Genomic DNA, 25,642 nt, shown 5'->3' with positions numbered 1-25,642 from the left:
GGGGGGTCAGGATGATTTACCCTAAGCTGGGCCCTCCTATAGCCCCTTTTTACACTCCCCACTCAGCTGGGTGGGAAGGAGCTGGCCCCCTTCCCCTCTGTATTTCCAAAACAAGGGGAAGCGAGGAGGAGGCAGAGCTGCAATAAAACAAATCGAGGCGATTTGAGCTCCATTAAGGTCACATTAGCGAGTGGCTCGGGGAGATAAGGGCTGATAAGGCGGCGGGGCGCAGACCACCTCGATCCTGCTGGTGGTGAAGGGAGGGGGATGCTGTGCGAGCCCCAACCACTGCCGAATTCCCATGCACAGCCCCAGTGCCTCCCAGTCCATTCCAGTGCTGCCCCGATGGGACTGGGCTGGCAGCCCTGCCATGGGTCCAACAAGAGCAGCACCAGTGTGGGGAGCAAGGCCAAACCTTGCCCAGTGTGGCAACGGGGTGATGCTGGGCCTTATCTGGGCGTCCGACTCTTTCAATTAAAATTCCTGGGGCTGGTGTTTGCTGATAGCCCTGACAGAGAGGGTGGCTGGGTTGGGCCGGTATCTCCCACACCCAAACCCGTCTGTTTGGAGGGGCTGGACAAAGAGCAGCCCCAATGCAGGGCTGGAATAGGAGGGAAAATAAATGCAGTGGGTTGGGGAGAGAGAGGTGCCGCAGGTTCGTCCTCAGCCCTGTGTAACACATGGGTTTGTTCCATCCCTCATTCAGAGCTTGGGATGCATCCATCACTGTGGGACAGCCCCACCACTGCTCTATTTCCCAGTGCAATGGAAAGGTTTGGACTGGAACTATTGGGCTTGCTTTCTTGTGAGGATTTGATAGTGATAAACACCGGGAAATACCTGGAAATGCTTCTCCCTCCTTTTCGTTTCCCTGCATCCCAAATGTTGCAATCCATTCCAGAGAATCATAGAATCATTAAGGTTAGAAAGACCACTAAGATCATCCAGTCTAACCATCGACCCATGCCTACAAGCACTCTAAATCATTTAAACCAACTGAACCTCCTCTGGCTGGGGGCATCCCTGGATTGTCCTACCCATGGTACCCCGTGGCCAAGTTTGCTGCTGCCCCATCCCCTTTAACCCAAGGAACCTCAGCCCCGCTGCGCTCATTGCCACGTCGAAATGGGACCCAAAGAGCACCACCAGGCAGAGCAAACAGGCAGTAACATTACACCTTGCCTTGTTGATGGCAGGAGGCAGCCGGCGCCAAGGTAAAATGCTTGGCTGAGAGCGAGACGAGCAGGAAGGAATTGGGGTGAGAGCCTTTATCCGCCCCCAGCGAAGGCACCCAGCAGAGATTGATGGCACTTGGCTGGATGTGCTCTCAGGGCTGCTGGCCTGGGGGAGCAGACAGGAAAACAGCAGGGTCCCTGTTCCTCATCCCATTCCGTGCTGAATTTTATTGCATCCACTCAGGGATATTGATATTGCCTCTTGCTTTAACTAGATTAAGTGAAAGCAGGAAGAGGATCCTCCTGGCTCATCTGAACTGGGTTCCTGTGGAGCTTGCTCATGTGGTTTCTGCTTTCTGGTGTTATCATCGGGCTCATCGAGGTGCTGTTGTGCTGCCGGAGCGTCTGAGGCTCTGGAAATGAGGCTCTGGAATGAGGCAGGAGGGTCTGCGCTCAGAGCAACGTGGGGATGAAACTGCAGAAGGCTTTCAATGGGCTGAAACCACAGCCGGGCAGCGCCGGGTGGTGAAATGTGGGCAGGAGGGGTGCAGGGCTGAATGCCCTCTATTTATCTCTCCCCAACCCCCAATTTTAGCCAAGTTACTGAGCCAAACCAGAGCTTCTCTGCTGCTCCACGGCGCCGTCACTCAGCGGCTGCGGGGCTGCTTCTCATCACCACCCTTTATCTATTCCTTCTGGATTTTGGAGGGGGGGGGGAAGGGGGGAACTTGTTGAAATCAGCGCGATTACGCAGACGGATGAGATCCCAGAGGCGAGGAGCGGCGTTGCCCGAACTTTTGGGCAGCAGTGCCCTCTGCTTGGCCGCTGGAGAGATGCAGCTCCAGCCCTGCGAGAGCTCAACACTGAGCAGCGAAGGGAGAAGGGACCAAAAATCCTTCCCTCCCTCTCCCCCGGTGCTCTTTTCCCCATAGGAAATGAAGCTGCGGGGTTTGGGAATCACTGAGCCGCACTCAGGAGATAAAAGCACTGCTTGCTGATGGAGAGCAGCGAGTTCTATTTAAATGGGAGGTTTTGGTGTTAGCATGAATAATTCGGTGTGCTGCTGGATGGGAAGAGTTCAAATTCCCCTCTCCAAGAATGACATTTTCAGTGCTTGGGACATGAGCAGAGAGCAGAGCTTTCTCATCTTTGCTTTTGCTGTGATTAAACCCCGTTCCCGAGGACGCTTGCAGTGCAATGCAATGCAGTGCAAGGAGGGAAGGAGGGATGGGAGCTGCAGGAGGCAGCGCTGGGTGCGAGCGCTGCTGCTTGTTGCAGGCGGCCTTCAGTCGGCAGATGGCACAAGAGCTGTGGTGGAGCGAGTGCGGCAGCTCGGGGAGAGTCTGATGCAAAGGGGAGAAAAGATGGTGAAAAATGGGGAAAAAGGGGTAAAAAAAATGGGACAAATAGGGAAAATGGGAAAAAGAAAGGGAAGAAATGGGGAAAAATAGGGAAAATGGGGAAACGATAGGAAAAAATGGGAGGAGATGGGGGGAAATGGGAGAAGATGAGGAAAGTGGGAAAAAATGGGGAAAAATGGGGAAAAATGAGGGAACTGGGGAAAAAAGGGGGGGATAGGGGGAAACAATGGGAGGAAATGGGAGAAGATGGGGAAAGTGGGAAAAATTGGGGAAAAAATGTGCATGTCCCCACAGCTTGCTGGAATTCAGCTGGGATGCTGCGATGATCTCCATCCATGACTTATCCATGATACAAAGCCTCTCAACTGTATCTCCTTGAGACTGAAATCTCTGCATCCTCACTTATGAACCTGTGGTACAGATTTACCCCAGTTGTCCCCTTGCGTCCCCATTGCTCCCAGTGCTGTGGTTGGCAAACACTGAGTGTTGCACAAGTGTTTGTCACTGGGGTTTGCTCTCTGCATTGGGACAACGAGGGGTTCATCACATGTGTTTGGTTTGCGGGGCGTTTTGTTTTATTTTTTCTTCTTTCGGTAACCGGAGATATTTATTTAAATCCAGAAGAGAGCATTTGGGTGCTGAGCCAAAAAGCAGCTGAACGAAGGAGAATTGCTTAATTCTCTCTCTGATGTCATCCGCGGAGCCTCCAGGAATGACAGCACTGAAGTGAAACTCTGCTTCGTGTAACTCACAGGGCAGGGGGAAATGCATCATGCATTATCAGCTACTACATGTCAGAGATTTCCTCTCTGTCGCCCTACCCACCCTTAAAGCACACAAAGTGGCTTTGAGCAACTTCCTCTGGCGCTGGGAATGGGTGAATCCCTGCAAAGCGGCTGTGCGGTGCTCTCTCCCTCCTGGCATCTTCTGTGTGATCCCTTTTTAATTGTTCTCATGGTGATTAACAGCTCCACCATCAGCCGTGCCTCCTTCGTCTCCCCGGCACAAAGGCTGCCAAAAGGAAGATTCTCCTTACGAGCACAAGTGTGTGGATTGTGCACGTTGGGAGCTCCTCCATCTGTGACCTCTGGAAGCAGAGGGCCAGGGATGCTGCAGGTCCTTTAGAGTGATGCTTCCCACAGCAGTTTCACTGCGTTTGGTTTTGCTTTTCCCATTTTTGTGGCCTGGGGAAAGCAGTGGGGCCAGGTTACAGGATGGATCTTTCAATGTCCCACAGATTTCCCCATCACCCCCCCTGGGCAAACTTCTGAGGGCTCAGCTCACTTGAAAGACTTTTAAAAATATGACCAAAAGTTTCTTTACATTATTTAAAAGCCTCTTTAAAGAGCAGCTGCCTCCTATTAATACCTCTTGGGCCGATAATCTCTGCTCGAATCTATCTTTAGAGCTCTGCCAGCATTAATGGGGGCTGGAGGTGCAGCTGAACACACAGCAGAGGGAGGAGAAGCAAAGAAAACCATGGTTTTTGGGGTGGGTTTGGAGAAATCAGCCCCTGGCTGGGAACCCCTGTGAGCAAAGGTGAGCTATGGTTGCCACAACTTCCTCCCCTTTCCCAGGATGGGTTTTTGGCAGGGAGAAGCACCGAGCCAACAGAGCAATGCTCAAATCCCAGACTTCTGAGATCTCATCAATAATTGTCTTAACACCAAATTTCAGCAGAGCTGGAGGTCTGAAATGCTTTGCAAACATAGAGCAGAGGCTGAGCCCCATCACCCAACAACCATCCCCCACTGCCCATCGCCCATCACCCGTCACCTTAGTTTCTTTCCTGCAGTTCCTTAAACGAGACCCATCCTTGGCTTGGCTTGGTTACCTTCATCCCAAGGGCAAATGTGGGGATTCAGGGAGCTCAGATCCCAGCTGGGCTCTGCAGTGCAGGAGGTGGCCAGAAGCTGTCCCACGTCTCCTAGCGCTGACTCGCACAGCTCATGGACATTCCTCTGTCCGATGGCTTCTCAGCATGGGAAGAGCTCATGACCGTGTTAAAACAGCATCCACAAACTGTACGACAAGCAGCCAAGCACATCCAGGGGTGCATGTTAATTTAGAAAACTGTGGCATTATTCATCCCTTCGTATCGTGCCCATCAGGGATGCTGGAAAAGCTCAGGCACGTCACGCCAGGTCCCAGCTTTGCCTCCAATGCCTGCTGGAAATACAAGATACAAGAAAGATTTTTTTTTTTCTCTCTAGATGGCAAACAATGCAATTTTCCAGCAATTTGAGAGCTATTTGCTGTGCTCGTGGCAGATGAAACATTTCAACGGAAGACCTTAAAGATGAGCCAGGTGCCAACACATGCAGCATTTCCATGGCATGATAGTGCTTGGCAGTGATATTTGGGAGGTGCTGGCCTTTGGCAATGCCATTGTGAGCAAATTGGACTGGGGTGATCGTTGCAGTTGGCTTTGGCCAATGGGGGTTTGCTCTTTTAGTCTTGCTGGATACCTGTAGGCTGAGAATTTGCTTTTATCAAGGGGGACAGTGTGAAAAATCCGATGTATTTATGGAAAATTCCTCTGGGTGCTGCCCTTAACCAAAGCACCGATGGTCTCTGAGCAAAAGGTCTCTTGTATTTGACCCTCATTAATGCTTAATGATGGTGCACGATTCAGGCTCCCAAGACAGAATCTGGCTGCACAATGCTGGGAGCAGAGCAGGACACCTTTCCACGCCAAAGAAAAAAACCAACATTGTCCTTCTGGTAATCTCATTTTTTCAGCCAGCCCGTACCACTCCCCATCCTTAAGGGAAGTTTGCTCCTTGACCTGGGAATCCAGCTGCAAGCTGTGCATCCTCAGGGGTGGGTCTGCCCTCAGCTTTTTCCTCTGATGCCACGATACAATTTCTGCTCTCTGTCAATCAGAGGGGCTGCAAGTGTGCCTGGCCCCAGTGACGAAGAGGAAAGGGCTCGTGCGTCGTCGGGATGCTCCTGACTCACCGATGGCAGCTCCACCTACATGGTCTCACATTTTCCCATAGGGATTTGCAATGCTGAGCAAAGAAGCAGCGCTCGTCATCGGTCCCTCTTCCTGAGAACAGTGCCTCTGCTCAAAGGAAGGAAAGATTTCCCCCCTTGGACAGGAAAGATCCACAGCTTCATGGCAGGATACGGCGGGCTGAAGGGGGAAGGAAGGGGTTTTCTGTGTGAAAGCAAAGAGAATGTGACAAATCTGAGCTGAAATCGTGGCATCTTTGGTCTGCGGTAGAAGTTGGTGGGCAGGTGCATGGGGTCAACCTCAAGTATGGACCTTGGCATGGGAGCAGTGAGTGAGGGCATGGGAGGAGGGATAAACTCCATAAAACAGCTCAACTCCTCTCTTTTTGCCCAATAATTGATCTTTTAAAATAGTTATTTTGGGGTGCTTTGATGCAAGGCCATGCTCTACCCTGTGGCTGTAGAGATGTATACTAGGTATATAGGGATAATTCCTATATATAGGAAAGGATACGGAGGACCTCATCTAGGTCATTAGCCACAAAACCTGATTTGCTACAAATATGAAACTCAAAGCCCACAGATGCCACATTCTCATCAAAGTCATAGCCAGAGAACATAAGTGAGGCTGAGGAGCACATGCGGAGCTTTAAGCAAACACTGCCATATTTTGAAAAAAAAAAAAATATATATATATATATATAATCATACCAGGTTTTATTATGAGCCCATAAATAAGAATAAATAGTCATTTGGACTGCTTAAGTTCCCCAGCAGAGAGGAAAATGATGTTGGGCTGATGGCTCCATGGAGCCCTGGGCCAAGCATCGCGTCTGGAGAGGAGCAATGATTTTGTTCTGTAGCAAAAACAATTAAGCTCCAAGCCTTGAGATGAAACAAAGCCCTGAAGGAAACTCGTAGGAAGCAACAGGATTTTTCTCCTGTCTTCCATAAAATGGGGTTTTGCTTTTAAATCACCATTGTGAACATCTGCCTTTGTGCCCTGAGCTGCAGCATCCATCCCATAGAGGTGTCCCCATGGCCTGGCTCCTCCCCCGGGCAGCACTGGCATCTCAATCTGCCAAAAAAATGAGAGCCAAAGGGGAGTGAAATGAGAAAAAAATTCCCATCTGTGTGAAAATAATTACATCTCCCCCATGAGCTCATTCTGGTTTTACGAGTTTTTCCAGCTGTGGGCTGGAATACAGCCTGTGCCTATCTCAGGTATTTTCTGCCTCAGATTCTTGAACTTGCAGCACAGATCCCTCTGAATCGTGGAGATAAAAGGGGTTCACACCAACATTATCCCTCATGGCAAAGGCAGTGTTTTCAAGGGAGATGCCAGCATTGGAAAACAGAAATCTGTGGGCTGTCAGCACGGTGAGGAAGAGGCATCTTGGTGGAAAATGCTGATATATTGAAGTAAAGTTATTTGTGTGAACAGCTTATCCTGCTGGATATCTCCATCCATGAGTTAGAAGTGCTGTGTGTCCCTCCCTCAACCACATCCCAAGGGGATGTAATCCCCCAAACCCATCCCCAAGACTCTGGCACTGAAATACATTAAGATATCAGTTGGGTTTCTATAGCTCAGCGGTGAGTTCCCTATGTTTAACCTGCAAAGCCTGCATCCATTTGCTTTTTTCTGCCTTTTCCTTCTTCATCTAACCTTGCACGATGGGAACAACCAGTGCAGCTCAGTTCGTTTGAACTTTGGTTATATTTTTAGCATCCTGCTTCTTTCATATTCCCAGTCGTACCGGCTGAATCACGATGGCAAAGACAATGTCCTTTATTATATTGTGGAAGGGTGGTTTTTTTTTTCCTTTTTTTTTCTGCTCTTTATTTTTCTAAGCTCGCAGGAGGCAGGAAGTTCCCAAATTTCACTCCCAGCCGCTTCATACGGTGTCACTCCAAGTGCCAAAGATCACACTCCTTCTCCTCTGCTCCCAGTCTTTCTTTCTCTCCCCTTTCTCAGAACAGCAAAGCAGGAAGGGTGAGGGCCAGGAAAATCTGAAATGATTTTCCCCTTGTTTTGTAACGAAACTTAAAAAACAACGGCGAAAAAAGAAAAAGGGACAAGACAAGAACATCAGTCAATCATGTACCTTGGGCCTGGGCCAAATCAAATTAACTCCTGGGCAGTTTGTTCCATGCGAAGGTGACAGCAGGACTTCCATGCGCTACGCTCGCCATCGCCGCGCTGAGATTTCCTCTCCTAGGATCCATTTCTGTGCAGAATTTCCACCACGGTGATGACTTGGATCAGACCCCTGTTGCTGGCAGCTCTTAAAATCAAAGCTCTCATTATTAGCACTGGTCAAAACACATCTTTTTAGTGTTTTTTTTTTTTTTGTTGGTTTTTTTCTGAGTAACTGGTGAGAAACAGTTGCATTTCAGAAATATTGCTGCAGTTGGGGATAACAAGGTAGAAATGTTCCATGAAATGAAATTTTCAGTGGTAATAATGATGATAATAATAATTACAAAACATCAAAAAGCTTGATTATCTCCTTTATTCTTTGGAAGAACTTCACTTGACTCGTGCTGCCTGCTCTATACACTGTGTGAATGAACTGTAGACATTTTTTACCTATAGGATACGTAGTCCCACCAAGAAGTCAACCTCAAATTGAGGAGAAGAAAGGAAAATCGGTGTTACAGTGCTGCAATCTCTTGTGGAGAACAGAGCATTGTGCTGGAGAGCTCATGTGTAGCTCACCTCTTCCATTTGGGGCTGGAGTTCAGCACTGATGACTTCGTGCCCTCATTGCCTGCTTGAAGTCTTCCTGCTGTGGGGGGCAATTATTGCAATAAAAGAGACTTTCAAGCAGAATTTGTTGGGTAGGGTGACTCCATCCATTCAGGTGAGGTGCTCTGTCCCTGTAAAACCTCAATTCTCTAGGAACAATTTCATTTTACGGGTGTGGTTTGTGAATGAGAAAGCCATATGGGCTGAAATCTACGAACACTGCATAGGAATAGTACTCAGTATTGGACAGAAATTATTTATAATGGTTATTAATTGCAAAATAGCTGTGATTTTAAGTGTAGCATCTGTACTACTCCCAAAGCTCTACTCTTGCAAGAGCAGAAATGGGAGCTTTCTTTTTGGAAACACATAATTCACTGTTTATCTGCAATTTCTTTTGGTCAGTTCAAATTGAATGCTGCTTCCTTTGTTGCTTTGGCTCCTAGAAAATGGAGTGGGTGGGTTCATTACACAGTAGGTGCACGTGTTCAGAAAGTGCTTTGGGGGATTACTACTTAAACCAAAATGTCAGACAGAATCATTAAGGTTGGAAAAGGCCTCTATGATCATCAAGTCCAACCGGTGACCCATCACTGCCATGCCCACTCATAAGTCGTTCAGGTTGGAAAAGAACTCTATGATCAAGTGCAACCATCAACCCCCACCACCACGTCCACTAAATCATGTCCCTAAGATGGTGACACCCAATCTCCACGCCCTCTTAGTGAGACAACCAAAAGGCACTTGGACAGCCAGGTGCAATGGTGTGCTTGTTGGGCACGACCATGATCACAGTGAGGTTCAATGAAAGAGCCAGACACAGAAAAACTCCTTAAATTTGACATTTTATTTCATTGCAGAAGAAAATCCAACATAGGCCTCATTATGTTATGCATCTTCAATTATAAAAATAAGCAAAGAAAATAACTTGCATCTTTCTCATTACTATGATATGTTTCAAATAACCTTTATATGAACACACTGAGCTTTAAAAATGTAATTTAAACAATAAATAATGACATATACCAGATATGCTCACTGTTTATTCCAGTACTCAGCAAAAAAACAAAAACAAAAAACCAAAACTCTCTCCCCCTTCTAAGTATCTTTAAATTATAAATACATAATGCAAATTTATAATGGCACAAAACATCTAAAGTGCAAACAAATCACAATGAGAATCATGCAAACATTTCTAGATAAGCCCCTCCCCGCCTCCGAGAGAAATCATTTCTGCAGTGAACGCAAGATTAAAAAAATAAAGCATCAGAGATTAAATAAAGTGTGAAATAGCTGGACTTACTGTTGAGAATCATTCCCCATCTCCAGGGGGATTTCTCTCACCTAATTCAGACCATACCCATGGGGCACCGTTCCCAGTCGATGGGAAACGCCACCATGTCCCCCTCTGCTGATAAGGGAGAGTTTAAGTGACCAGCTTAGGCTAAAAGTTTGGCAAGGTGAACCCCAAGTCTTTGGATTTTTTCTGTGCTTGCAGCTTCCTCACTGAATCATTGATGTTGGAAGACCACTAAGAGCATCTGGTCCAACCACCAACCCATGCCCGTGACCTCGTGACAAAGCCAAACAAGCCTTGGGTTCCCACTGAAAAAAAAAAGATAAGTGAGGAGAACCCAAAAAGTTTGGGTTTGGACTCCCAACCTTAAATCAACTTCATAAAGCTTTGGGTTTTCATAGAAGTGCTGCACAAAGCAGCAGAGAAACCAATTGCCACCAGAGCATCTAGACGAGCTCATTGAGCTCTACTGGCATCAGCCCATGGGGAAGTCAGCTGGGAGCTGCTTTCTATTGCCCAGAGCCATCCTGCTGGGACACTCCAACCAAGTGACATCTTTTTGGAGCCACTGCCCCCCCAAAATACACGCACTCAATGCACAACCCCAGCAGATCTCCCAGTTGTGGTGTAACGCTGCACAGCGCACAGCCCCAGGGCTAGATCTTCAGCAAGAGCCAAACTTTTAGGGTCACGGTGTTCAAAGGAACTTTGGTTTTCACCTTGCAAAACTTTATGGTGTCGGACTCTATATACACCTGACTTTAAGAACGAGCAATATTGCATCTTGTTTGTCCTGGACTGCACGATTCTGAGTACTCAAAAACAAAACAAAACGAAAACCCCAACCCTCTACCGTCAGCAACATTTTTTGCTGCTTACAATTTCACGACAGCACTTTTGGGCTACATTTAATGAAGACAGCAGTATGAGAAATGCTGCCACTGCATCTGGTTTCAATATATTAGCAGCAAGTTATTGTTTAAAGGCTTTGTGGTTAAAAAAAAAAAAAAAAGAAAAAAAAAGGAAAGAAAGAAAAAAAGAGGAAAAGAAAAAAAAAAAGAGTTATATTGCTTTAGATTTCGAAAAGAAAAAAAATAGATACCTCCTTTATTAGCTCTCTAACTAGTTGAGCAAGAGTCATCCACGCCGCAGACAGGCTCCAGCGGGACAGATTTTGGAGCTGGCCGTGCCGATCGCGTGCCACAAAGGGCTACTGTGCAGAGAGCGGCGTCGGGGGAAGGCCCCCATCCGCGGCCGTGGGACCGGCCCTGGTCCTGTTGGCGGAGGCTGCGGGAGAGACGGGTGGGAGGAAAGGCAGGTCTGAGAGCTTCACGCATGCGCCTTGCTTTGCTGCAGGAGCTTACGATACTTTTTTTCTCAAGATTTCCTGCCTTTCCCCAGAAATGACCTTTCTATGGGAAGTTTTGCCTTTGGGATCCCAAAGAACCGCCTGGCGTTCCCCCCAGCAGCTCTCCAGCAGCCTTGGGTACAGCTATGGCCACTCTGAGCTCCTTTTGCTTTTCTCTTCCCCATTTCAGCTACGAAGAGAGGTTTGTTTCTGGCCAAACGTTTTCTCTCTTCTATTATAAAAAGGCCACAGAGTAGAAGGTGAGCTCTCAAATATGACAGAGATACTATTTCCAGGAAAAAAAAAGAATAGCTAACTTACAAAACTAGGTTTATGCAATAAAGTTATTATATTCTGCTCCTGTCAAGCAGACTCTCATGGAATTTATGTACAGTACATGACAGATTTTAAAACTATTTATACCACAGTTAGAGCAAGACCTTTAATACTCTTGTCTTAAGACAGGGTTTGTTTTTGTTAACTTCTCTTAAAGCTTTAGACAGTTAAATACAGTACATAGATGTTAGCTTTTAAATACAATGCAATATTATGTAACCTTCTGACTAGCTTTAACCATAGACTGGCACCGCTTTTAATCATTTCCGTAGTACAAAATGTTCCTTTCCTGATTTTCTGTGTGTCGGGGGAGGGGGGGTGATTTGGGCTCATTTTGCACTGTGGTGCCAGGTCATGGTGATGAGAATCACCCACAGCTAGTGAGTTTGGTAAACCAACCAACGGGTTCGTAAACCAACGAGTTAAAGGAGCTGTGTTGGAAGAATTAGGGACTGCATGACGCTAAGAGACCAGGAATATGACATTCATATTCGTCCATGGCCAGCACAGATTCATAACACGAATTCCACTGACATCATTAGGATGTGCAATAGTTGTTAGTGCATCTATCGTCGCCTACCAGCTTGCTACGAGCGAGAATCGGCGATTCTCCTGGGTGCCAAATCTTCAGACCTCAATGGTGTTAGTGCTACAGTACTTTAGGGTTTGGTGTCTGAAGGCCTGACTGCTGCACGGTTCTACTTGAGACTAGGATCGTTTGGGATCACTTTTTGTGGGGAAGAAAAGAGGGATGGAGACATTTTGACGGCGGGAAAGCTGAGACACTGAACACAGACCCATGCAAAAGTTGGTTGGAGAGGAATAGAAAATATCAATGACTAAATCTAAAACCAGTTCCTAGTTGTTATTAAAACTAGCTACAGTACACTTGGTTTGGGTGCATTACTCTTCTAGAAGAGAGACTTCAGCTTTGGTAGTGCTTAGCATCCCTTACACCCATCGCGCGGCCGAGGCGTTACGCGCTTTCGGCAGAGCTGCGCTTGGCGTGGGCTGGGCTGGACCCCTCACCTCGGAGGTTCCTGAAGTAGAGTTTGAGCTTCTGCGGCTCCGTGATGCGTCTCCTGGCGAAGTCCGTGCGCGGGTGGCCCTGGGCGCAGTGGTCTGTTTGCAGCAGGTGGAAGAGGCTCGCCATGTTGGGCCCGATCTTCTCCATCAAGCTGTCCTTGATGGTGCTCACAGTCTCTTCGTCACACTCCAGTAAGCTTCTCACCAGCTTGTTGTAATACCTGCATGACAGACTCTGTTACTCAGTCTCCCTATGGCGTGACCAAAGAAATGAGGTATGAGCTGATCCCAAGCCAGCAGCACTACCCATGCAGCAAGACTACGGAAAGCAGAGTTTTAAGTCGTTCAGGATACGTTCATAGAAAAACAGGGGCTGGAATCTTAGAATCATAGAATGGCTTGGGTTGGAAGGGACATCAAGGATCATCAAGTTTCAACCTCCCTGCCACATGCAAGGCTGCCAGCTACCAGATCAGTGCTAGATCAGGTTGCTCAAGGCCCCATCCAACCTGGCCTTAAACACCTCCAGGGACAGAGCATCCACAACCTCTCTGGAAAGTTCCAGCACCCCAGTGGAATGGTTCAGGATGTGTTCATAGTCAGAGAGGTTGGAAAAGATGTTAAGATCATAGAATCATAAAAGCTTTTGAGTTGAAAGAGACCCTTAACAGCCATCTGGTTCAACTCCCCTGCAATGAACAGGGACAGCTGCAGCTCCATCAGTGCTCAGAGCCCTGTCAGCCTGACCTTGGCTGTCTGCAGGGATGGGGCATCCACCCTGAGGAGCTAAGTCGGTGTAACTGGCTTAAGCATGTGTTTTATTCTGCTCAACACCTCAAGCTTCTAAAGCTTCAGAAAGAAAAATAATCGCTTCTTTCCAATAGGCAGATACAGCCAGGATGGCCCTTCCTACAAAGGAATCCATCCCTGTGGATCTGGTCCCACAGCTCTGGTCCCATCCCCTTTTCTCCTCCCTTCCCTTCCATATAGAGAAGGACTAGAGGAGGGAGAAGCAGCTCAGCTCAGAGCCTGACAGATGTGTGCACTCCCTGGGGACAGATCTTTGGGATATACAACTGCCACTTGTGGTGAGCTGACTGTGCATTAAACCACACGCGAGGACCTTCTGCTTTCCCCTGTTGCATGCTTGCCTACTGCTGCCAACTCAGCCCCAAGCACACGTTCTTTGCAGGAGAAGGGACCCAGGAAATTGTGCTGATTGGTTTCCCCAGCACTGCTTGAGCTGAGCGGAGCATGGAACTATGGCAGCACGCAGCCCTGTGTGCACCTCATGCATCTCCCTTACAGGCAGAAAGTTGGGAAAAGAGGGGCAGTCCCATATGTTCTGGGCCACTTCTGCCTGAAAGGACAACGGGGAACTTATTTTAAGCCTTTAAGGTCACCGTGACATTTTTCCACGGGAGCAGAGAAGAGAACAACCTGCAAGAGGAGGAGGGGAAGGAAGAGGGAAATGGGACTTTGCATTCAAGCTCCTTTCCTTGTGTTCAGCTCTGCCCTTTAGAGCTGTCAGTGGAGGTCAGGTGAGGTTAAATTTCTCCTGCATTCGAAGTACAAAAGGAGCAGAAGCATGGCAGTACTGTCATTGGATCACACACAGATGATGGTGAATGCATCTGTGCAAACCATACAGGGCACGAAGGACAGATCCTACCCACTGCCCAGCACCATGCAATCACATCAGAGTGCTTTCCATTGCTGGAGCTGCAACCTGGCGGCTGCTGATGCCTCTCTAGGCTGAGAGCAAAAGCAGCAAGGCTTTCCTCTGCCCATGCCATGAGATTAAATCACAGGAAGATGCTATGACCTTTAACTACTTCCTCCTGGTGTCCCAGGCCAAGTGGCACATTCTTATTCTGACGCTATGTTGGGACAGGGGCTGGGAAAGCAGGATGCTTTAGGAGACCTTCATGTAAACTATTAGCTGGGAAATCCTGCTGCTTTTGTTACTCAACATGTCATAATATCCTTTGGCTTCGAGGCGGGCTGGCAGTGGTGGGGGAGGCGTTCCCTCTGCCTGGGGACAGAGCAGCTCTGCGTTAGGCATGGGAGGAACATCCCATCCACATGCAGCATCACTGCTGCTCCCTCTATGGTTCTTGTCCCTAAGTCCCCCTTTGCCCCACTGCCCCGCAACCCTGCTATCCCTGGTGCAAACTGTGCAACGTGCTGCTGCTCTACATCCCAACTCACATTTATCTGGGGGAAGAAAGAAGAAAAAGCCACACTGGAGCTCCTGGCTTGGTGGACAATGAGTTCAGTCACCTACCAACTCCCTTCTTGCTGGAGGAATTGCCTTCCCCAATGTATGATTTTCTGGATATCTACAATGCAGTTTTCAGTGATGAGTTCATCCTGGATAGAGATGAAATACCTATATATCATCATCCCACCTATGCTCACATAGGTCTGAAGGCTTAGTATGCTTCTTGATGAAGTCAAACAGCCACCCCAGAGGAGCTCCAGCAGCTAGCCAACGCGTTATATTGCAGCTCGGTCTGTTTGCACTCAAATTCTAAGAGCATATTTACTCAAACTGCTCAAAAAGATCCCTTTTATCCCAATCACAAGACTCAGCACTGATTGTTCCAGGATTTAGAGGAAGAAATCCCTGCCCTTGCAGCGTGACTGCGCAGACTGCAGCAGCTCCCTGAAGCCTCTCTGTCCCTTGTCCTTGGAGATGGGGACAGGTCAGGTCTGTGCTCAGATAAAGCACAGAGAGCAGCGTGACGTGGCCATTCCTGCAGGCAGCCCTTGCTAGCAAGGAGGAACAGGGGTGAAACAACCCTAAAAGAGATCATTAGGAACACCAGACTATCTCTAGAACATGCTCTACTGGCTCATGCCACAGTAAGGTTACTGGTTTACTGGTTTACAATCTGTTTACTGGTTCCATTTCAGCCTTCCTAATTCTTCATATCTGGACCTTCATTTGACATCAAGCTCATTTGCCAGGTACCAGAAAACCAAAAAAGAAGAGAATGAAGTTGCAATAGGTTGAGCAGCTCTTATGTGCTCAATCTGATGGATGCTATATTAATCATACTGGATTGGTACTGAGAAGGTCTGTTTGCCTTCTGCATTCAGTGAAAAGTCTTCTGCATTCAAACCAAAAGAACCAACATTTAAACCAGCTCCAGGCATTGAAGCAATGTATGTGAATGTCAATTTTACAGCTCTCCCCCAGAGGTGTTTATAAGTGTATTTATCGAAAAGAGAATCAGAAGAATGCTGGTAAAAATTAAGGATTTGAAAAGGCACAGCATTACAGAGGCTGAGCTGCATTAGGGCTCATAAGAAGTTAGAAATGTGAGGAATCAAACTGACCTTCTCTATGCTTACTATTTTTGAGTTGGATCGCATGAAGGGTTGGATTGGAAGGGACCTCAAAGATCGTAGAACCACAGGATGGGATGGGATGGAAGGGATCTTAAAGATTACAGAACCATAGGATGGGATGGAATGGAAGGGACCTTAAAGATTACAGAACCGTAGGAAGGGCTGGGTTGGAAGGGACCTTAAAGACCATCCAGTTCCAACTGGATTTTCGTGTTGGATTTTGTGTTGCATTCTGGCCACGTACCGGTTTGAGAACTGATTTGGGAGCTGCACGACCTCTGTGATGGCTTCAGGATTCCGCTTTGCAATGCCACACATGTCCAGCTTGCTGTAGCACTCCTCCTGCACTTCGGAGATCATTCTTTGGAACGTGGAGCACCTCCGGATGGCGAGGAACACCTTGGATGTGACTCCATTGGCGATGCATTTCAAGCTTTCTTTCACAAAAGCTTTTCCCTGCAAACAGAAGAAAACCCTTAAAATGCAATAGATTTCATAGAAAGGGATGTAATAACAAACGCTCTGCTATGGCTGGCTGCTATTAATTACCCTTCCTGCAATTACAGACCTGCTGGAGGCCTCTTACCAAGCATGGCAGGGAGCTGGACCACAAGTGCTCTGTTATTGCAGCGTAGTTAGGAGGCAGAACAGCGAGCTCCTGTTCCCAACAGCTTTAAGCAATGGAAGCATTGGTGTGAGCAGCCCACAGCTTTGGGAGTACCAGCACCAGGGATGGACCTAATCCTGCCCTCCACTCTGTACACCAGGGGCTGGACGCATGGGAACACATACACTTGGGGATGGAAATGATGGAAAAGAACCTCTGGCAGAACCACAGAGCTGTGATATTCTCCTATTCATCCTGCTGCAGCTCTGGAGGGGCTGATCTGGCCGTGCATTCCCAGACCCGGAGACTTCCAATTCAAACCCCAGCCCCGTGCCAGGTCCCACAGTCAGAGGACTCACTTTGTTCAAAGAACGTTTATATTTCCTCCTGAAGAGGAAACTTCGCTCTCCGCCCCACTCAACGCTCCCTGCCAAGTCCTCACACATAGAGTACAGTATGTGGAAAATGTACTGCAGAAAATAGCCCTGAAGGATGCGCCTGTGGCCAAACCCCAACACTGTGGTTCAAAGGAGCGGCCAAGAAGAACTGCAAGAAAGGAAGGGTTAAGCCTGCACAGAGGAAAGAGAAATGAAGGCGTACCATACCTGAGTGTCAAATTTAGCAGCGCTGTAGAGGAAGGACTTGCAGATGTCGTACATTCCATCCGTGTCACACGTGGAGTTCTCCAGACAGGCAAAAGCCCCACAGCCCACCTGGAGGGCACTGTTCAGGCAGCGAACCACCTCGGCTGCGGAGAGAAGCACAAGGTTAGTGCCCATCACCAACACCGAGCTGTGGGCCGTGTCATGCCCAACTGTTGGGCAACTGTTCCTTGGGATGGGGACAGAGGGGACAAAGAGAGGCAAAAGGCTCTGCAAAGCAACAGAAATCGTGGAACTGCAAACTGAGGAATAGAGCCTTCAACTACCAAAACATTCAGCGGGTTACTGTGGATTAAAAGAGAGGTGGGAGCTGTTGGTCTTTGGGTAGATGGAGACTTGGAGGTCCATCCTAACCTAATTCTCATGGTGTGCACCCATAACATTACTCAGAGCTCCCATGGACAAGGGAGAAGCAAGGAGAATGGCCCCGTGAGCTCATCCCTAGGGTCATAACGGAATCATACAGTGTTTGGGTTGGAAGGGACCTTACTGATCAGAGAGCCATAGGACTGGTTGGGTTGGAAGGGACCTTAAAGATCATCTACTTCCAATGCCCTGATGTGTTAATTTTCAGTGCTACAAAGGACTTGAACAAGCAGCTTGGTGCTAATATGGTACGCAGCAACGCACAAGCGTAGCTGAGAAAGGTTATGCAGCTGAAGATCTGCACAGAGAAGCGACATGTGGGCACAGAAAGTTAAGGCAATGAAGATGACCATGCATAATTAACATCTGTGAGGCAGGAGCCGGTCTGCGCAGAGGGATATCCATGTCATCTCATCTTTTTTAGTGCAGATAGTATGCATTTTAACAATGAATCAGCAGTATTGCCACATGATTGCCCCTAAGTTAGTAGGGATTAACCTTTTTTGGTAAACTGAACATCTGTCCCCTTATGTGTCTGTGCAAGGCATATTCATTACTTTCGCAGATCATGTTACCAGACATTCTTTAGGAAGAAATGCAAACCCTGAGTCTCCCATCGAGATCCTAGGTGTGGGAAAAGTGAGGGTTTGCATTTAGTGGAAGAGGAAACACCTTACACAGAACTAAGTTGTAGCCTAAAGATGTATCTTATACCTAGGAGAAAATAAAATTAACAAAAATCGCCCAATTAACCCCTCCTCACGCTCTGCCCCTGCTTACATGCCTGAAGGGAGAAATATTTGGTAAGATCATCCTCTTCCCAGTTCATAACCTCACAAGTCATTCCCATAATTATGCTTCCACAGGTTCAAATTATAACTTTGCTTTCAGCAGACTTAGTATGCATTAAGCTTTTATTGTTTTAGGCACAGTGCAATAGTGAGACCCTATGTTTCTATAGCAACCAAATACAAAAGGAAATTGAGCAAACACCCTAGTATAATGCTGCAGAGCCTTGCAGATCTAAAATAAGACATCTGTTAATGAGCTCCGAATTAGAGACATAATATCTTTTCAGTATACTTAGAAGAGAGATTTTTAATTTCCATTGTTCAAGACAATGTGTCCAACTTATCTACGCATCTATAGTGCTCAAAGTGGAGAGACTCCAGTGCTGACTTGCCAGCAATTTTTTTTTAATCTATTGTAAAAGCAACTTTGCTAAATGTCACAAACGTATTTTTACAGTACCATCTAACTGATAGCAATCAGTTTGTGGAAATAAATGCTGGCGGCGGACAGTTTCTAGGTTACTGCATTCTTCAAAGTCACACATCTCCCCCCCTCTCTGAGCAGACAGATGTTTGGCAGAACAATGGTTCAGCCAAATTTCCACGGATTTTATCAACTTCCTAAAAAGCAAAGAATTTCACTGCAGGGGAGTTGGACCGGATGACCTTTAAGGGTCCCTTCCAACTCAGGAGATTCTGTGGTTCTATGGATTTAAAGTAGAATTGCGATGGGAGAAGAGAGAGATACATGCAAGCAGAAGGGGAAAAAGTGCACAGAACTCATTTAGTAGATGGGGGAGGAGGCGAGAGAATGAATTACATCCTGCAAGCAGAGCACACACCGGTTCCTGACCCAGCTCTGAATGAAGCTATGCACCAACATCATCCTCAACCAACCCCTTACGTTAATGCTTGCTCCTACCAGTTTATAAGGAAAAGAAGAACCAAAAACAAAATAGAGGAAAAGATAAAAATAAAAATCAGCAGGAGGAAAATCTGAAACAGTGGAACCCATCGGGGCTGAGGCTCAGAGCCCTCCTTCTGGCTGTTACCTGAGTTCTGGGCTGCAACCCTGGGCTTCCTGGGGCTCACAGAGTCATTCTGTTCAGCTTCGTAGGACGCGGACGCACTGATCACCAGCAGCAGCAGCAAACCAGACTTTAGGAGCATTCTCTGACAAGTTTCCGCTAAGTGTGGCTTTTTGGCTTTTTTTTTTTTTTTTTTTTTTTGGTGTATGTGTTCTTCCACTCCGGCTCGAGCAAAGATGTGGAGCTGGATGGGAATGCAAGGAGCGAGCCCGGGCTTGGGGGGGGGGGAATCGCTGCCCTGCAATGCGTGGTGACCCCTCCGGCTGCGCTCAATGGGGGACCGGGAGCAGCGCTGAGGGCTTTTATAGCCGCCCTTATCGGTCCCCCGCGGGCTGCCGAGCCAATCGCGAGGCGTTGGGCAGAGCCAATGGCAGAGTGGACTCATTCAAAGCCCTCCGAAAACTGCAACTTCACAGGAAGAATATTTTCCAGCCCATTAAAAGTACCTGCCAAACGACGAGCATCAAAAAGTTCATCGGTGGGAAAGGGGAAAAGGGAGAGGGGGGTGGGGGGGATGGGAGGGCACTTCCCATGGAGGATTGAGCTCAAGGAAATGACAGCGCGGCCCGAAATCTTCCCCCACTCCTAAAAAGTCACCTGCCCTTTAAGGAAAGATATTTTCCCATCTGTTCGCAGCGATCCCGTGGAAAGAAGGAGGGAGGGGGCTCCGGGCAGCCCCATGGCAGATCCGGGTCCATGGGTGTAGGGAACGGCATCGCCCAGTGCTGTGTGCTCACCCCAACCCCACACCCCCCGCGGCTCACGTAGGCACATGCAAATACCCCAAACCCTGCTCCCCGTGCTCAGTGCTCCTTATCTCACACAATTATGTTAATAAAATCGCGCGTTCAGCTCAGACCTCAACACGATCCTATAGAGCTGCTCCTGCTTCGAAGCGAAAGGATTTGGGGGGGTTGTTTGGTGGTTTTCCTCCCCCCTCGCTCAAGTCTGTTCTTCTGATTTCATAACGGGAGGAGGCAGCCTGGTGCCTGAGTTAGGCTTCGTTTTAATGGGCACATAATGAGGATTAGCACACGACAGAACTGATTATCCTATAGCAGAGACAATTTAAGGCTCTGAGGATTTAAAGGATGAAGGTATGAACAGCAGTCAGGCTGAAAAGAAATCCTGAAGGTGCTCGGAGACAGATTTATAGATAAAAAGTCAGAAATTCCGTCCACTTTCAGTAAGTGAAGGGATTTGGATACCAGCTATTACTGATCAGAGAAGAGACAAAACACTCTCATCTCTGCAATGGCCGTGACACAGATCCAACAGATTCCTACACGCATCCGTGCACAGAAGTCACATTCAGCTCGGAGGAGCTGACAAACCTGCCCTGAGCGGAGGTGCAAAAACCCTTTGCCTCATTCATGCATCCAGGTTTATGAGCGGCTCGATGGAAAAGCCAACGAGGAAGGAGCAGAAAGGAAAAACCTGGGTTTGACAGCTCTGCTCGTGACAGTGGGGAACACTCTGGCTCCGAGCACTGGTGACACTGTCGGTGTCAGCTCCAGTTGGAATAGGAGCAGGAGCGAGGTTGTGCTCCTGCCTTGGGGTCAAAAAAACAGCTGGGCCAGATGTTCCAAGAGTGCTCCAAAGGCACTGAAACAGAAGGGTTTCAGGTTTCGGCTCAGCGTTGTGACACTGAGCCAATTTCATTAAATTAGAAAAAAAAAAAAAAAGGAAAAGAAAAAAAAAAAACCAAACCCAAAAACAAAAAAACAAAAACCAGCCCTGCAAAAGCACTGTGGTTTCTCTGTTTAATAGGACCAGTCCAGTTTGCAAGTGAGAATAATCCCATGGGGTTTGATTCTGATTAAATCAAAAGCAACTCTGGCATTGACTTCAATGGGGGATGAATCACCACCCTATCTAAGTCCTATTTGGAGTGGAAGCATTGCATTTTCCACAAAATTGAATTTCAAATTCAAAGCCCGATTCCTCCACCCCTTCACCCCCAAGGTGAACATTCCTCCTGGTCTTTTTTCAGTGTTTTGATCTGAACTGGAATAGTTTGCAAAGCAAAACAGATACGTATACAAGCACGTATACATCCTGATTGGAGTCCAAGCTACGAAAGAGTTCCTATAGATCCCATAATACCTCCAACACATTTTCTACTCTTTCTCCTATCGTTATTCCAGGGCTGACTGACTCCTTTAGGGCTATACATGCTATAGAGTTTGTACCTGCTGTAGATTCCCAAATCAACCCATTCTGAGGATGAATAGCAATAGAAAGAGATGAGATGTAATGGCAACAACCTCTACAATACGCAGAAAAACTTGCTCAAATCTCCAACTATGAAGGCAGCACTTTCCCTACTGCTTTAAGAAAGCTGGAAAACAAATTTGGGAGTGAAGGACCCACACTGAGTTGCTGTAGTAGAAAATTATTTGTGTTCTTTAATACCAGAGTGCATTTGCATTGGTTATTTTGCATACTGAGGGCAATGAGGATTGTAAATCCCCATGAAACTTGCATTTTACCAATGGGGATTGGCTTCTCTCTTGCACTCTGAGCTCCAAGAAGACTTTGGGACACAAGAAGAGTATCTATCATGGAATATTTAAATGCGGAATATTTTTTATGGAATATCTATTATGGAAGAACATTTTCCTTATAAGTCTTCCTTCCTCTTATTAATACCTGGCCCAGATCTGAGAAATGCCATCAGGAGAGAAAAAGCCCCTCAAAATAATAATAAATATTGTAATTACAAGGGTCTGACTCAGCATTTCTAAAGGCTCAGTGTAACCTGCTGGAAGGATTTCCTCCTTCCCTCCCCTTTGGATAAATGCTGCCCCAAAGCAGAAGGATTCCTATTGCAAACCTTTCTTTTCTGCCTGATACATGTAAGGGGGAAAAAAAAAAAGGCACTGTTAGTCCTGCGCAAAGCAGCCCCTCCGTGCCGTTCCCATTCAAGAGATCCCATTAAATCAAACACTACTCCCCATTGTACCATCCTTCGCCTATTCCCAAGGTGTTATGATTTTTGTCCAACCTCACAAAGAAACACAAAGGCAGCAGGGAGGAGGGTGGGGGGGGGAAGTAGGGGTGGAAGAGCGAAAGACGATGAATAAAAGAGGGGGACCCAAAGCCAATCATCCCCCCTCACCCCCCCCTCCCCGCTTTGTGCTCAGCTGCCTTTGTGTAACTCGATGCCTGCCCACCTTTCAGCCCCCTCCCCAGCCCGGTCCCATTGCATTCGCTGCTGCTCCGGAGGGACGTGAGCAACTGCAGCACCTCGGAGTTATCCACGCTCGGTTGCGTCGGCCCCGCACGTCGGCTGCGAACGGCACGGCGACACTTTGGCACACACGTCCACAGCCACCCCACCCTTTCCTCGCGGCTCGGCCGGCAGCCGGCTCGGTTACGGTGCTCCAGGGGACGGCTGCGGAGCCGCGTCGTGCTGCGCTGAGCATGCGTCCTCTGGTTTAGATTGGATTTAGAGGGATTTCCCAATGGAGATGGTGATCAAGCATTGGGATGGCCTTCCTAGGGGAGTGGTAGAGTCCCCATCCCCGGAGGTATTTAGGAGATGTGTGTACGTGGCACTAGTGGACATGGTTTAGTGATGAGACTCAATGGGTCTCCAACGAGACTCCGGTCATCAGCTCAGTTGAGTCACTGTCAATTGGGTTCTCCTTCTCTTCGGTGGCCAAAACGAAGCAAAAAAAATAACCCATATTGGGCATTTTTGTGAAAAACACAACTCCACGGCACCCAGTTTTGTTGGGCTTTTTTTTTGCCCCATTCTGGCCACAAACTCAAGCTGATGGCTGGAGTCTCACTGGAGACCTATGGAGTCCAACTCAAGCTGATGGCTGGAGTCTCACTGGAGGCCTATGGAATCCAACTCAAGCTGATGGCTGGAGTCTCACTGGAGGCCTACGTAGTCCAGCTCAAGTCAATGATCGAATGAGATGCTCCGGAAGGTCTTCTCCAAACTCAACGATTCTGTGATTCTATGCACTGAACGTCATGGGAAAGGAGCAAACTCTGGGCCTTGACAGCTCGCCAGCCGCCCGTGCACATCTTGCCAGACCAGCTCCTCAACAGGTGCACATTAGGCTAACCGCCGAATTCAATATTCGCCCTTCATCTGCGCCATCCTTCTGATGCGTCACTGCATGCTGTCTGGATGCGATTCCTCGTTGCGGAGTTATAAACCAGGAGTAGCTTCAATTACACGGACAGTATAAAAGCAAAGTAAGGGAGAGGCTAAGCAGAACCTTTTAATCTGCTTAGCCCAAATGAATAATCCCGACTGCACCGGAGTCAGTGATGTCAGAACTTGTTCCAAGAGGCAGGATGCAAGTTGAGTTACCTGGGTGTCTGCCCCAACAAAGCTACTGGGATCCGACTCGTTGGCCTTCGCTCCACAAACCTGGCAGCGAGGAGAACGAAAAAAAAAAAACAAAAAACAACAAACCTGCTCGCAATTTTCCTGCTAAACAAAGGGATTTAATAATGCTGGTTTATATGCAAAAAGTCAGAATAGGTTTAATTGGGTCGTGACCGCTGTATGTTTAATGTACAATTGCTTAATGCCCAAGACAAGGTTGCAACTATTGTCTTGTGCTGCATTTGGGTTAATTGTTAAAGCAAGTTAAAGGTGTTCTCGTGTTGCTGTACTACATGATTTATTCACTCCATACAATTTGATTTTTTTAATAAAAGCAATTATGTATTTTAGTATATCTCTGCTAGGCTTGTTTTATATCTTGTAAATGCAGTATGTACGATGAAAAGCGATTAATAATAATAACCCAGCATTACTTGTAATCCCATTCTCTAAATCCCAGCTGCCTGTTTCAATGGGATTTTGATTAAGCCCGGATGTGCGCTATGCATTAGAAATTAAGAACTTTCAGCACTCAATTCACAATACCTGGCTGTGATTTGGCCACTGGAAGTACCCCTCAATGGAAGGTAAAACCAACCCCCTGGCTGCACTGCAGACAGCTTTCCTCCACTATTACCAAGCGTCCACAGCCACCAGCTTGGAGAGAATTCTGAAACACAGAGTTAGTGCAATCCTTCCAGCCCCTCATGTTTGCTTTCCTCTCTTGAGCCCAAATCCACAATTCATTTAGCTGCAGCAAGAGTCAATCCTAACCCTGCGTTGAGGGACGCCCACATTTCCATGCGACCCCCATTCTGCCCCAAACCTCACCGTAAATCCTTCCCCCTCTCTGCTCCACAGCCTGATGACACCAGCAAATATCCAAATAGTTTCTTGCAAAGGCTTGCCTTAACCAGAAAGAGGATCTCTCATTAAAGCATAAAATTAAACACTTCAGAACAAAGATATTGGCACATTAATATGGAGATTCTGCCTCACCCCCCCTTTCATCAAAATGTATTAGCCCTTCATGTGCAATTTGCATTGGAAAGCGTAGGAGCCACATAGCATTAACAGCTGTGAAATTGGTGTCATTCTTAAAGGTTAAAATAAACCCAGCTATTCTCTAAAGCTGCCAAGCATTTCTTTGCAAGATCTATGGCCAGAGCCTTCATGAATCATGAAATTGCTTTTTCTGCATGATCCTTGGGAAGATCTCTCCCCTGTTTACAGGCAGGCAGGAGCAATCCCTGCTCGGCTTCTTGCAGGGTGTCCTCAGCACAAGGTGTGAAATGAGGCAGGCAGGAGTCAGCCAGCAATATACATTTCAATTTGCACAACAGCTTTTTAAAAAGTAGGGGGAAAAAAAAGAGAAAAAAAAAAGGGAATGACATGGCAGCATTCTCACTTCGCTCTTGAGAAAGTCTCTTGAAACTTTTCTAGTCAATAGTTACTGGAATTTGTTTTGCAAGAGTGTCATTTTGTAGTTTTTATTGCTGTAACAAGTTACAGATCCTAAAGTTGATATATTAAACAAGCTGGTTACCCTACTGACAAGAGCATTTAACATGGGAATCATTCTTTCCCCATGATTTTTTCAGAAGCTAGAAAAATTATTCTCATGGAAAAACCATCAATTGCTAAGCCCTAAAGAACACAGTGCTTGTTAAGTAATGGGGAGATGAGTGAATATAATATAATTCAAAACATATAGAAGCAAATGGGAAAGACCCAATGGGGATTACGGCCCCGATCTCTGTGCCAGGGAATGACTAGCAGCCAATGCAACCCTAAGGATGGAGGTCCTTCTGGATTTGGGGCTCATCAGAGCACAGATTGCTGGTTGCTCCTTGTCCCAAATGAAAACCACGCAGGTTTTCCGTATTTTCTCTGAGGTTACACATGAGCAATAAATTCTGCTCCTTTTAGGGCTGATGGTAAAACCACGAGCTCAGAGGCGGTCTCAAAAAAAGACAACCCCTACATCCCCACTCAATGTGAATTCAGACCCAACGATGCTGTCTCGTTGCCCATGGAGACTTTGAGGGACACGGTTTAGTAGGCATGAGTGATGGTTGGATCTGATGATCTCGGAGGTCTTTTCCAACCTGAACAGTTCTATGATTCTATGGGAATGGTAGGGATGGGTTGACGGTTGGACTTGATG

At 47.3% G+C, this 25,642-nt stretch overlaps 1 protein-coding gene across 3 annotated transcripts in view; it reads right to left on the bottom strand.

The window, feature by feature from the left end:
• Positions 1-9,129: 9,129 nt before the first annotated feature.
• STC1 (stanniocalcin 1) overlaps positions 9,130-25,642 on the bottom strand; it is a 153,135-nt gene continuing 136,622 nt past the window's right edge. Inside the window, exons 1-5 of one of the 3 annotated variants that reach the window (XM_042836198.1) lie at positions 19,089-19,368; positions 16,823-16,965; positions 15,855-16,066; positions 12,257-12,474; positions 9,130-10,830 (exon numbers count right to left, since the gene is read on the bottom strand). In XM_042836198.1, the coding sequence (XP_042692132.1) occupies positions 10,754-10,830; positions 12,257-12,474; positions 15,855-16,066; positions 16,823-16,965; positions 19,089-19,206 (768 nt within the window). In that variant the 5' untranslated portion in view covers positions 19,207-19,368 and the 3' untranslated portion in view covers positions 9,130-10,753. Of the gene's footprint in view, positions 10,831-10,905; positions 12,475-15,854; positions 16,067-16,822; positions 16,966-19,088; positions 19,369-25,642 lie in introns of those variants that run through there. The other 2 variants (XM_042836200.1, XM_042836199.1) reach the window with 2 other exon arrangements.

The sequence above is a fragment of the Centrocercus urophasianus genome, unplaced genomic scaffold, assembly GCF_019232065.1.
Source record: "Centrocercus urophasianus isolate 14NV4802_14NV808 unplaced genomic scaffold, USGS_Curo_1.0 seq_58, whole genome shotgun sequence".
Classification (NCBI taxonomy): domain Eukaryota; kingdom Metazoa; phylum Chordata; class Aves; order Galliformes; family Phasianidae; genus Centrocercus; species Centrocercus urophasianus.
The sequence above is the reverse complement of the archived record's forward strand: the minus strand, read 5'-3'. Positions and strand labels throughout refer to the sequence as shown.